Genomic DNA, 13602 nt, shown 5'->3' with positions numbered 1-13602 from the left:
CATAGCGTGTGTGCTCAGCTGTGTCCAACTCTTTGTGACCCTATGGACTGCAGCCTGTCAGGCTCCTCTGTCCATGGGATCTTCCCGGAGTGGGTACCATTTCCCTCTCCAAGATACATGTATAAAACTGAATTGCTTTGCTGTACACCAGAAATACAGCACTGTAAACCAACTATCCTTCAAGAAAATGAAAAAGTCAACTTTACATGTAAAAAAAGAAAAGCAAAAGCAATGTGAACAGAAGGGATGGTTGCTGAGGGTGGGCACCATGTGGCCTGCTGGCCTGCAGGGCGCGGACAGAAGGGTCAGGAAGCAGCCGTGCCAGCGTCAGCCTGCCAAGAACTGACCGTCTGGCCCACACAGCCACGGACACACACCATGACTGCCGGAGAAGCTCATCAAAGGTCAGCAGCGTCAGATTTCACAGACCACGAGAAAAATAAACACCCCATTAACCTGTGGATCCTATTCTATTTTGCAACACAGAAATTATTACTTTCAACTCAAGCCAACAATTATTTCCTGAGTCATGGCGGCCACTTTCCTGAACTGTATCCTTACCGTGAGCTTGTCCTAACCGGAAAATGAATAAGCAAAGCATTTCAGCTGCCCCTGCCTTATGCAACTACCATGCCAAAAAGAACAACAATAAAAAAGAAATTGAACTAGGGAGCAGACTTTTTAAAGACCTTCTAAATATGTCTAAGGATTAACCCACAAAATTGAAGGCAGTTTAAAAACTCTTCTGTAGTCAGTCTTGTACAAGATACATCTTCCAAAATACTCTGCTGAATTTTCAAGTTCCAAATCCTTCAGGTGTGTTTGTTATCATTTTTATCAAAGGCTTTTGTAATCAAATTTCATGATTGAAAGCCCACTTTAATTAGTTTTCTTCTTTTTTCTTTCTTTCTAGTTTTTGGTGGCACTGCTTGGAATGTGGGATCTTAGTTCCCTGACGAGGGACGGAACCCATGCCCGCTGCATTGGAAGTTCAGTGTCTTAACCACTGGACTGCCAGGGAAGTCGCCTAATTAATTTTCTTAAAAAAAAAAAAAATCTTAAAGGATCAAAGCTTCCAAAACCTTGGGAGGACTAAGCACGGGTAAACTGGGACGGTAGTTTTTCTGACTTTTCCACATCTGCTGCCTGTCAATCCAACAGAATACAATGAACAGGGAAGGTTACATCAAACACTGCCTTTAAGTGTCCAGTGAGAACACAGGTGTGACAGGTTGATGCCTTCCTGTTTCATCATCTCCTGTCTATTGTGAGGATAGCAGCTGAAAGGTGGTTTGCATCATGGATTATGAAGTGGTAGAGTCCGAAAAACCAGTCATTTTGAGTTAAAGAGGATCCTTAAATTTGTCCATTTGTAAGGAATTTAGAAGGAAAAGAAAAAAGCAACAGGTAACACGAGGTCACTGCGCACACAGTTTCGTGCCATGTTACCAGGGAAGGGATGACATCAACAACCAAAGTCACCAAGGGCGTGCCAAAATGACCCCAGAAACGACGGACGTGGCCCCATTTAGTGGTGGTGGTGATGGTGATCAGGGCAGGTCCCAGATGCGCGCTAAGTTGCTTCAGTTGCATCTGACTCTTTGTGACCCTACGGCTGCAGCCTGCCAGGCTCCTCTGTCCATGGGATTCTCCAGGTAAGAATACTGGAGTGGACTGTCGTGCCCTCCTCTAGGGGATCTTCCTGACTCAGGAATCGAGCCCTGAGTCTCCTGCACTGCAGGCCTGGAAAGCCCAAATCCCTTTAATCATGACTGGAATGGAGATCACATTCTTTATCTCAGAGCTATCGGGAGATGGCTTGTGAAGAACTCTTCCTCAGCTCCAACCAGACTTGTGTCTATATCTTTTACCTCTGTCATGAGAGAAATAAAAGAGGGCCAGACGGAACATCCCTTGGCTGTAGAATCGAGTGCCTCATAAAATAACTGTAAAGTCAATGTCTAGTGTGAGGTCCGCTTAAAATGCCCTGTTTGAGAAATGTCTTAAAGGGACCCCCGGGAGGCAGGCAGATGAGCCCCAGTGTGTGAGATAGTATTACCTCACCAGCACTTGGCCTGGGGGAGACCAGTTTAGGAGGGGGGTTTTCTGTTCTGTCTTATGCATGCTGGGGGAGGGGACCCAGGTGGGTGTGGGGGCAGAGTGAGGAAAGGGAAGAAAAAAAACAAGAGGGAAGAGAGAAGACAGAGAGAGATGGTTATCACGGATCCTCAAAAGTCCAAGTTCCTTTGTCTTGTTTGATGCTTACACCTTCACCACCACCAGCCAGCTTCTCCTGGCACCAATAAACTGCCCTTTAAAAGAAGGGATGTGACAGCTTCCCTGGTGGCTCAGGTGGTAAAGAATCCACCCGCAATGCGGGAGACCTGGGTTCGATCCCTGGGTCAGGAAGATCCCCTGGAGAAGGGGATGGCAACCCACCCCAGGATTCTTTCCTGGAGAATCCCATGGAAAGAGGAGCCTGGCAGGCTACAGTCTGCAGGGTTGCAGAGTCGGACACGACTGAGTACAAGCACAAGCAAGCATAATATATATGCGGCTTGCCTGTGCTGAAAAAAAAAAAGGAATCTGAGACCAGAGCTCAGAAGGCTTGAGAGAGGGCAGAGCAACCAGCACATCCTGGAAGGGCAATATTCTTCGGTTTCCCCAAGACAATATCAAAACGGGTGACGCCAACAAAGTCCATGCTCCTTTGATGGAATCATTTCTCCCAAGAGGATTCATGAACTGAGGCTGTGCCTCAGTTTCCCCTCAGTAAGGTAGTAAGGACAGGTCCCTGCCGCCCTACACGGCATGCTTCTGACAGACCTGCCTGAGGTCTCAGCAAGGAGTAGAAGGTTATGAGCAAGGGCTGACCCCGTCACTAGGTGTTTGGGGTCCTGCTACCCAACCCCAGAGCACAGGGATGCAGGGGGGGTACTTGGGGGGGCGGCGAGGCTAGAAGGAAATGAGAAGACTGGGCCCAGGGCTGGTCTTCAAGCTTTCGTGTGTCAGGCACTGTGTCCATGATGTGCTGAGACCTCCCTGTGAGTCTCGACTCTGGGTACACCGACTCCACTTTCCCCCTTCACTCACTACCACCCTACAGAGCTTCTGAGCCCCAGCATGCCTGCTTTTATCACCACAGCTAATTAAGGACCATGAACAAGGAAGCGCCTTGTTTTTCCTCCAACATCAGCTCTATCATGCTCTCTACATTCCCACGATCCCTTTTGTGATACTGACGTCACAGTTCATGAAATCTCTAACTCGTTGCCATGACGCCTCTCCAGCAAATCGACATGTAAGAACCACCAGGAAAATAATTCTCCCTGCTTTTTCCCAGGGCTCCCGGAGGTCATTCTGTTTTCTCCCCCTTTCCGTCATTCCATGCTGCCAAGCACCATCCAACAAGCACACAAGCACAAGTGAGTAAAGGCTCTGAGACACATCTGGTTGTGACAGTGAGTTGATTTCAAAGCAAAAATGACAGATCTGTTCCCAATGACACAAGACGGTGGAGAGAGCTGTTAGAACATGCATGCACCCCAAGCTATGCTCTGAGCGACAAGGTGAGGGACGGAAATGAGTTAAAATGGCTCGATCATGCAATTATTGGGAAAGAAGCTGCCAGGGAGAATAAAAAAGTCTGAATACCTGTGCAGGTCATAGCTTCCTCCATCTTTATTTCCTGATATAGGAAAATATAAGAGTAATTTATGTTAGCTTTAGAACTCATAAAACCACCCCCTCTGTCCTGCTTCATGTACAACCTCTAAATCCTAGAAAGAAACATATCGTGTGAAATACAGACAGCGCCGGAGTCCAACAGAACTTTTCTGTTAGGTTCAAAATGAGGATGGAAAGCTATAAATAAAAGAAGGGTTTATGATAAAACATATTGGAGTTTACATGAAAAATAGGTGGGGGTGAGATAGGAGAGTCCATTTCAAAGTAATAAGACAAGTACTTCCCAAAGTCCAAGTAAGTCTCAGGAATAGTTAACTTTTGGTGACTTTAGACCAAACCCTTGGAAAAAAGGGCCAACAATCATCTCTCTTAGGAATTGTCTAGAAGTGGACAGGACTGCTTGAAGTGTAACAGCAAAAACAGGCTCCACCGGGCACGTCACTCACCATTCAGAGGCTTGATCAGGTTTCACTAAGTAGAGCTGCCATGTCATCACCAATAAGAGGGCTATGTGCTTTGGGGAAGAGATATCTGGGTGTCATATTTCTAGTGCCTCTAATAGTTGTTCCAGCTTCCAGGCTGTAGGTTTTTTTTTTTTTTCCCCCTTCAGGATTTGAGGAAAAGGTCAGATACACCAGATATCTGAAAAGATTTAAGTTGAGTGGAGCTACTGACCAAAAGATCTGGGCTCTCCTGGCTGGTGATGAATTCCACCAAGGCATGAATGGAGGGGTGGGGACTGACAGCAGTGATGGGACCGCCCACAGGATTTAGAATTTTCAAGCAACTTGCAGCTTGAAAGCCTCCGGGACCCAATACTGGTGATGATGCTGCCATTTCAGGATGCATCCTGGCTTCTCTCCCCATCACTCACACGGCCCAGGGAGCTGCCTGCCTTTGTTACTGGTGATTCTGCTGATGCCAGCTTCCAGGGGACCCACAGAGACACAGGCCCTTAAGGGCACTGAGACAACCCAGCTGCCAACAGAGGATTCTTGCAAATTGCTCCCCACTGCCTATGGGTCCAGGCTTCCCAGGTGACACTAGTGGTAAAGAACTCGCCTGCCAGTGCGGGAGATGTTAAGAGACACAGGTTCAATCCCTGGGTCAGGAAGATCCCCTGGAGAAGGGCTCGGTAACCCACTTCAGTATTCTTGCCTGGAGAATCCCATGGACAGAGAAGCCTGGCGGACCACAGTCCCTGGGCTCTCAAAGAGTTGGACACGACCGAGGTGACTTAGCACATAGCACACACCTATGGGTCAAACTCTTGGCCCTTTGGGGGTTGACATGTTATGCCCTTGGCCAGCTCCAGCACTTTCTCCTTCCTTCTATGGACAGCTGATATTTACACTTCTATAGGAATTGTGAGAAAATCAGTATTCTTATTAACCAGGAAAGAGCTGGGGCAGACACTGAAAAGAACTACTCTCCAGGAGCCAAAGGAGAAATGAGTGAGTTTAGCTCTGCAGACCAGGGAGGGAACTTCAGGCTGATTCCATGTCAGCCCTCTTAAACCTTCAGATCTCAAACAACATCCTGCTCAAACATCTCTAGTTTCAGACGGGAAATACTGGCAAAAGAAATCTAACTCAGTGTGTCGTGGGCAGGTATCCAATTGGGTAAGTTTCAAACTGTGAAAGGCAGAAATAGGGCATTGTGTGTTTCCATTCTAATTCTCTTAAAAAAAAAAAAAAAAAAAGGATTTCCCAGTTGACCTAGAGTATCTCTTATATCTGTTGACAGCAATAACAAATAACCCCCCGCCGCCTTCATCCCATCTTCCAATGGATGCTTTCATCAGATATTGAGGTTTACTAAGAGAATGCATCTTTGGGAGAGATGGAATGAAACGCCCACCAAATCTTTGGGGGTATTGAATTTTTCATTAGTGCACCCAGAGCTAAATTTATTGAGCAGTGTATGTTTGGAATTGCCTGGAAGGTTTCCCCTGTAAGGGTCCCAAATGATATGCTTTCATATCTTCCCTCCCCAGCTATATGTTTCAAAGGCAGAAAACTTGACCACAAAAAGAATTTTCCAGGTACTATAGGAAGAAAAAAATTCTTTTTTTTCCTTACCAACTTCAAGGCCTTTGGGTCTTGGGTTGCACTGCTTATACCCTTGACAGCTCCTGAGTTCCATCAGCTGCAGGTGTAGCTGATTCAAAACGCCCCGTTCGACTGTGTGCACAGTGTTTGTGAGCTGTGGATGAAGAGTCCAGGACAACAGCTTTAAGCTCATGTTCTCCTTATTCCATATTTAATAGCTTCACAAAATGAGAACATATTGACTTACCTGATAAGGATCTGTATTCATATCAAAATACTCCAAAAAGCCAGTGGCAAACTCGCAGAATAGAAAGTTATGTGTCTCATTAACTGTCCGCAAACACCAGTAGGTGTTATTGTTAGAACTCGTGCAAGCACAGAAAGATCCCACTGTTGGTAAGAAAGAAAACAAAGGAAAGAGAGAGACAAGGTGGCAGCCTAGCTATTTCAACCTTTTCTTGTCTTCACATTTTAAAGGTCATATTTTCTCTCTTGCAAATACTGTGTGGGTGGACATTAAGTGAAGTGAAGTTGCTCAGTTGTGTCCGACTCTTAGCGACCTCACGGACTGTAGCCTACCAGGCTCCTCCGTCCATGGAATTTTCCAGGCAGGAGTACTGGAGTGGGGTGCCATGGTGGACAGTAAAAGTACTCTATTTCCCCTCCTTCTCTATACAAATTTGCTGTGAGATTAGGTGAAGATGGAAAAAAACAGTGGTGACTCATGAAGGTGAAGTTTCAGGCCTGTTCGTCTGCTGTCCCCTACGTTCTGCTGGGTATTGATCTCTAAAACTGAGTGATGAGTGGAGAGAAGGAAGGAAAGTATCAGAACTCCTACTTATGGTTGTTGTCATTTTTTATAAAAATTAAAAAAAAAAAGGTTACTTAATAAAAAGATGGACCCAGGGCCTTAGCTTGTTTTGAATGTCAGATGGTCGGGTGTTACAAATGGGTCCTGGAAACAGAGGGGATTCTGCAGTGCAGATGGGCTTGGAGAAGGCTTGAATCCAGCTCAGAGGATTTAAGGATGTCGAAATTTGTGATGTCATAGACTCTCCACAACACTTGAACATGAGAGGGACAGTTACCATGAACATCTCTTGTACCATGCAGAGGTTCACTGGTTAATTTGTAGAATGTATGTGAAAGAGCTGTCAAATTAAAGCTGCTACTATGTGTACATGTCCATCCCAAACTCCCCCATCCTCCCCCCCCAGCAACTGTGAGTTCCTTCTTTAAGTTCTGTGAGTCTGCTTCTGCTTTTTAAGTTGCTGTGCATGCGTGCTCAGTCATGTTTGACTCTTTATGACCCTGGACTGGAGCCCAGCAAACTCCTATGTCCGTGGATTTCCTGGGAAAGAATACTGGAGTGGGTTGCCATTCCCTACTCCCTCGGATCTTCCTGACCCAGGGATCGAACCCACATCTACTGTATCTCCTGCACTGCACGTGGATTCTTTACCACTAAGCCACCTAGTAAGCCCATGTAAACACAAGTGCAAACAGACACTGAAGTCAAGATGTGTGAAAACAGAAAGATAAAACAAAGATGGTCATAAGACAGGCCATAGGTCTCCCTAAGAATGGTCTGTGGCTTCCTTGAAGTCTCCAAATTCAGTTTGAGAAGCACTGACCTGGGAGGCCTACTGCGATCCTTTCAACTAGAAGATCTGGTGTTTTAGCTACTCTGTGGGCTGGCTGGCCTTCATGCGAAAAGCTGGTATTGAAGGGGACTGAGAATAAATCCGACAGAGTCCCTGCGTTCAAGGGGTTTTACTTCCTTTTGTGATATGCAGAATGTGTTCCTGAAGAAAGCAGAGATGAAGTATATTTGGGGTAAAAGTGCTCGTCCATTTATTCAGTTACTTAGTGACGGAGCAGTCTTGCTGGGCCAGAAGTCCGTCAAGGGCTGGGGACCTTGTGAAACATCACTGGGAGGAAAACCCATGGAGAGAGCTTGGCATTTTCAAACAAAAGACCAAAATAAAAATTTCTAAAGAAAAACTGTAATTTAGAAGCAAAAATGATCCTAGTTGTCGGTATAGAAAAATGATACGATACTTTAATCTAGAATCTTTCTAGATTCCTGGATTCAAGCTGCTGAATTCCTTAGTCTAAGTAACTGGGTGAGATGCTGGTGGTCCACGTGGTGGCAGGAAGTAGCATTTTTCTTTTTTTTGGTCAGCACTGTGCAGCCTGTGGGCTTCCCAGGTGGCGCTAGTCGTAAAGAACCCAGCTGCCAATGCAGGAGATGGAAGAGGCGTAGGTTCGATCCCTGGGTTGGGAAGATCCCCTGGAAGAGGGGATGGCCACCCACTCCAGTATTCTTGCCTGGAGAATCCCCTGGACAGAGGAGCCTGGAGGGCTACAGTCCACGGGGTCACAAGGAGTCAGACAAGACTGAAAGGACTTCGCATGCATGTGCGCATGCTCAGCGTGTGGGACCTTAGTTTCCTGACTAGGGATCGAACCCTGATGTCCCCGCATTGGAAGGGCAGAGTCTTAACCACTGGACCACCAGGGAAGTCCAGGAAGTAGCACTTAGATGGAGCGACTCACGGTTCCAGAAGGGGGCCGTCTGCCAGTGGCTGTTGTCGTGTGTGAAGCAGGTGAGGCCGGGGAGGCTGCACTCCTCGCCCTTGCGCTGCCTCTTCTTCTCCTTCCTCTCTTTCTTCCTCCTGCGGTTCTCCTTGTAAAGCTGCAGTTTGCTGTCTACTTCTTGAGCAGCTTCTCTATTTCAAAAGAAGGGACGTTTAAATGATCAGAAAGCACTTTCTCAAGTAAAAACAGGATTGTTGCTCTGAGTCTCACACACATATTCAGGCACAAGATAACAGACACACAATAATAGACGGCCTTAAAGTTTCAGGGCTTCTCTGGTGGCTCAGATAGTAAAGAATCCTCTTGTGATGCGGGAGACCTGGGTTTGATCCCTGGGTCGGGAAGATCCCCTGGAGAAGGGAATGGCAACCCACTCCAGTATTCTTGCCTGGAGAATTCGATGGATAGAGGAGCCTAGTGGATTATAGTCCATGAGGTCGCAAAGAATCAGACACAACTGAGCGACTTTCATTTTAAGTTTTCAGAGGGCCTCTAAGCATGGAATATAATCAGTGATATTGAAGACAAACTCAGTAAGTGAAACACCCTTAGAATTTTACTATCTCAATAGGATCAATATTCTCTTCCTTACTGAATGCAAACGTTGACGGAAATAAATGTCAATGTGACTCAGAAGATTCCACTAGCCACACCCTTTGGACAAGTGGCTCAGCCTCCTGGCAGCTCAGTATCTATCAGCCATGAAATCAAATGATTGGTTGGATTAGATAACTTGAATTAGGTTTCTAGAATTCTATCGAGAAATCCTACAAAACAGGCTTGGAAAGAATAAAAAAAGAAGTGTTTTTTCTTTTTTGATTTTTCCACGAAGGGCTCCAATTTTGTTGAGGCTCAAATATTAAATTCCTCTTATATGCTAACTTTACTATTATTTTAAAAAGACGTCGATTTCTTCCAGCTTTCAGAATTCAACATGATGGCAGGCTGCTCTACAGAGCACAGGGACCTAATTCGGTGAGTCCACGTGTCCTGATCACTGCCCACAGAAAGCAGTGCAGGGAGGGCAAGCCAGTTACCAGCAGTGTATCTATCGTCAGAGGGAACACGGTGTATTGTCAGGGGGAACACGTGGAATTAGATTAGAGCCGCACGTGATGCCCCCTCATGGGATTCCGAAAGCAGGGATTGCCTCGGTCCCTTGGCAAGATGTGGGCTTGTTTTCAACTTCCTGAGCTAATGCCCTCCCAGCTGCATCTACTTTTCCCAAGCCGCATCACTTCGAACAGAGTTCCGGACCCCTTTCAGAAATGCCCAGCAAACAAATGCCCATTCACTCCCAGCAAATGTAGCAAATGGTTACTTACTTGAACGGGTGAAGGTGGCTCTTTAATTTCTCTTGCTTTTTCACGCCTTTTTCTTTGTTGTAATAGCTGCAGGCAAGAAGGTTAAAAAGTGAGTTTGATCATCATGCATTTCATCAAATAGTTCATCTATAAAATGGAAGCAAAATGGAAGGTAGGCAGTTACTTTGTTATATGTAACAGTCTTAACAGGACTTTTTTTTTTTTTAACCTTCTGCTTGGGTTTATGACATATTTAATTTGACTGAAATGGTTTAGATCGTTATAATATACGCTAGGGAATTCAATGTATTAAACTTTCTATTGGTGAAACAGAGGCGAGCCTCGTGTGCGTCACTGCAGCCGGCATTTTGCAGATGATTCTGTCATGGGACACGCACACACACCTCTGTTTACTGCAGCCACACTCCTCAGGCTTCCTTCTCTTCAGATGTCCTCTCACTTCTCTCAAATTCTTGATTTTATCTTGCAAAGCTTCAATCTGGAAAACACACACACCAACAATGACATCGTACGGTCAAGATTTTCTATATGAGGTAACTTTCTTTCCACTCTGTTTTCTGTGTTCCATAATTATAGCTATTCATCTGAGATAACAGTTTGGAAACAAGCTGAGCATAGACTAGGTCTACCTCTATATACCATCCAATGTGTTATAATAAGTATTAACAGCTGGCTCTTTTATGAGCGAACCATTTTGCTCACAGAGATTTCAGGAGGTCAGGCTTTTCTGACTATCTGTTTTGCTTTCCATCAGGACTATCACTGTATCATTGGAGAAGGAGAAGCACCTTGTTCTTCTATTTTTCACCTAATTATAAAAAAGGATAAGTGTACACAGCAGGGCTGGCGAGCAGAGTTTGCAACTGGAATACATCTGCCAATTACGTGGCTACAACTCACCTCTTTATCAATGAAGGCCTTGTGGTCCTTCCAGGCTCTGGCTGATTGATAAAGTTCTCTCTCACAATGGATTGTATCATTTGGAAGAATAAAGCACCTGCAAAAACAAGCTACATTAGAAATAGGTTTCTAGTCTAGTATCAGAAAATATTAGAGGGACTTCCCTGGTGGTCCAGTGGTTAAGACTCTGCACTCCCAATGCAGAGCGCAGAGGTCTGATCCCTGGTCGGGGAACTAAGATCCCATATGCCACGTGGCCAAAAAGTAAAACACAAATAAATTTTAAAAATGCACCTCATGCTGGTTCCGAGGCTCTTTGGAAAACAGTTAAAAAAAGGCAAGTAGTTAAAAAAAAAACAATAGGAATAGCAGAGGGAACTTCATTATCTAAATGCTTAACTTGGATGCTAGCATTAATTTGGAGCTGAGCCATAAACAAGGATAAGTGGGAATATTTCCTGGCAACTGGCAAGGACAGAGAGACATCATCACAAAGTCAGAGGCAATATTCAAGCATCACCCCAAACTCCATTTCTGAAAGCCCCACCAAATACTGTAGGAAAAGAATGAGGTTCTCACAGCTGTAATGGAAGTGACTGACTTGAAGAAATACAGAGTTAGAAGGGGTTTATTCATCCAGCTCATTTTGTTATAAAGAGCCTGACTGAGGGGCCTCTTTCAATGTGAAGTAAGAAGCAGCCCCAGGGATGGAGAGCAGGTGAGATGGGGTCGGGATCTATCAACACTGAAAGAGAAACCAAGCTGGGTCTAAATCTTTCAGTATCCAACCATAACCATCACAGGCGCCTAGAGACCCTTGTACCAAAGATAAAAGTCCTGGCAGGCCTCATGGCACCCTGCCTCCATAAAGATGAAATGAAAAGAAAACAAAGATATTGCTAATGCCTTTGGAAAGAAAAGATTTCTCTATCAAGAGAGCACACAGATTTTGGAAAGAAATGAAGAACAGGGCAGTCGGTCAAAGCCGAGGAGGAGTCATCTCCCCCACCCAACCCCATCTCTGTGATTCTCTGGGATCTGGACAGGTCAGGTGTTTCTGATCTCACATCCATCCCCAATCTACACCATCTTTCTGGAAGCTTCTCTAGGACCCAGAGCCCTCCCTTGGGCTGTATTTCATCTCTGAAGTCCTGAGGGTAAACCACTCTGAGCCACGGTGACCAGGCAGCACGGGGCACCTCTGCAGTCCCGGTAATGATTCATACGTGTTTTCTAGACTCCACAAAGGTAACTGCTTCAGAGGAGAACTCCACGCCTGCTAAGTCAAGACGCAACAGCATCACTCTGCCTCGGGCCCAGCTGATCAGCCTTCATGCGATACTGACCCCAAACAAAAAGTGTCCAAATCTATGACAGTCTGGACTCCTGTTGCCTCTCACTCAGTCGTGTCTGACTCTTTTCGACCCCAGGGATATAGCCCACCAGGCTCCTCTGTCCATGGGATTCTCCAGGCAAGACTATTGGAGTGGGTTGCCATTTCCTCTCCCAGGGGATCTTCCCCACCCAGGGATCGAACTCACGTCTCCTTCATCTTCTGCACTGTAGGTGAATTCTTTACCACTGAGTCTCCTGGGAAGCCCCCCTCTTGATTCTTAACCCTCAGTTATCACGTGGGCCAGCACTTGGACACTGCCCTGCTGAGCGATATTACTTTTTGCAATGGGGAAAAATCATAACGATATGGAGGGATGGCTTTGAACTCAACCCCCGTGGCCACGGAGCCTTCTTACTTGTGCGTCACACGGACAGTGGTGGGCAGGCCCACGACATTGCCACTGTCCGCCAGCATTGTGTCCCCATCACCACCGCCAGTTGCCTGGAGGCCTCTGGGCCCCTGGTGGCCTTCATCATGACGCTTGGCAATGTTTCTTGGCCGCAAGACCTGCAGTTCTTCTTCTTCCAGGTTGATGTCATATATTTCGCCTTCAAATTCGACTGACAAGGAACGTGTCTGCCGGGTATGGACAAATCTGGGCTTGTACTCTGGAAATAAGGGAAGAGAAGTTAACAGGGACATCCGGGTATAGTTTAGGAGGGATGAAAATGATCGCCAGGCTTGGGGAGCATTTTGAGGGGGGTGAGCAGCACACGTGGCCTTGCTGGCTGGCCCGAGGGAATTCACGTGGGAAGAGGCAGGCTCTGGTCCAGGCTTGAACAGCACAGAGTGGTATGCTTTTCTGGACTGTAGGCCCTTCACCCCTCAAGGGAGGTAGTAGGTCAAGGTGACCTCTAAGACTCTGTCTGCTTATGGTAGGCTGTGAACTTCTACTGCGTTAGTCACTCAGTTGTTTCTGACTCTTTACGACCCCATGGACTATAGCCCACCAGGCTCCTCTGTCCATGGAATTCTCCAGGCAAGAATATTGGAGTGGGTTGCCATTTCCTTCTCCAGGGGAACTTCTGTTGAGCTGGTTAAAAATTTGTTTGGATTTTTCTCTAAGATGGTATGGAAAATGAACTTTTGGTCAACCCAACACATTGGTTTCAATGTGAACTACAAGGCAGTTTGGATCAAACTATAAATAATAGTAATGACTATAATTTAATAAGCTTTTGCTATGTATTATTTCCTTCATGCGTGCGTGCTAAGTCGATTTAGTCGTGTTCAACTATGTGTGACCCCGTGGACTATAGCCATCAGATTCCTTTGTCCATGTCCAGGCAAGAATACTGGAGTAGGTTGCCATTTCCTTCTCCAGGGGATCTCCCCGACCCAGGGATCGAACCTATGTCTCTTATGTCTCCTGCGATGGCAGGCGGGTTTTTACCACTGGTGCCACCAGGGAAGACCATTCCCTACGTACATATTTCTAATGCACAATCATGAAAGACAGGTATTATGATAGTAAATCCTCACATTAAAAAAAAAACACCACAGTCAGACTGTCAAAACAGGCTCATGAATTTGGTGTTATCATCTCTACATTATGATGAGAAATCTGAAGTTTGAATGCTACGTATCTTTTGCAAGATGATGCAGCCAACAGTTGTGGGAGCTTGGACTATAAACTATCAGA

General features: G+C 45.9%; 1 protein-coding gene across 2 annotated transcripts in view; it reads right to left on the bottom strand.

Annotated features, from left to right (window-relative positions):
* The window catches only part of SULF1 (sulfatase 1), a 195143-nt gene that overhangs the window by 8464 nt on the left and 173077 nt on the right, over positions 1-13602 (bottom strand). For both annotated transcript variants that reach the window (XM_040261350.1, XM_040261351.1), the window contains exons 14-21: positions 12316-12568; positions 10565-10661; positions 10048-10142; positions 9665-9730; positions 8298-8470; positions 5986-6128; positions 5769-5892; positions 3655-3688 (exon numbers count right to left, since the gene is read on the bottom strand). In XM_040261350.1, the coding sequence (XP_040117284.1) occupies positions 3655-3688; positions 5769-5892; positions 5986-6128; positions 8298-8470; positions 9665-9730; positions 10048-10142; positions 10565-10661; positions 12316-12568 (985 nt within the window). The remainder of the gene's footprint in view (positions 1-3654; positions 3689-5768; positions 5893-5985; positions 6129-8297; positions 8471-9664; positions 9731-10047; positions 10143-10564; positions 10662-12315; positions 12569-13602) is intronic.

This window comes from Oryx dammah, unplaced genomic scaffold (genome assembly GCF_014754425.2).
Source record: "Oryx dammah isolate SB20612 unplaced genomic scaffold, SCBI_Odam_1.1 HiC_scaffold_19, whole genome shotgun sequence".
In the NCBI taxonomy this organism is placed as follows: Eukaryota; Metazoa; Chordata; class Mammalia; order Artiodactyla; family Bovidae; genus Oryx; species Oryx dammah.
The sequence above is the reverse complement of the archived record's forward strand: the minus strand, read 5'-3'. Positions and strand labels throughout refer to the sequence as shown.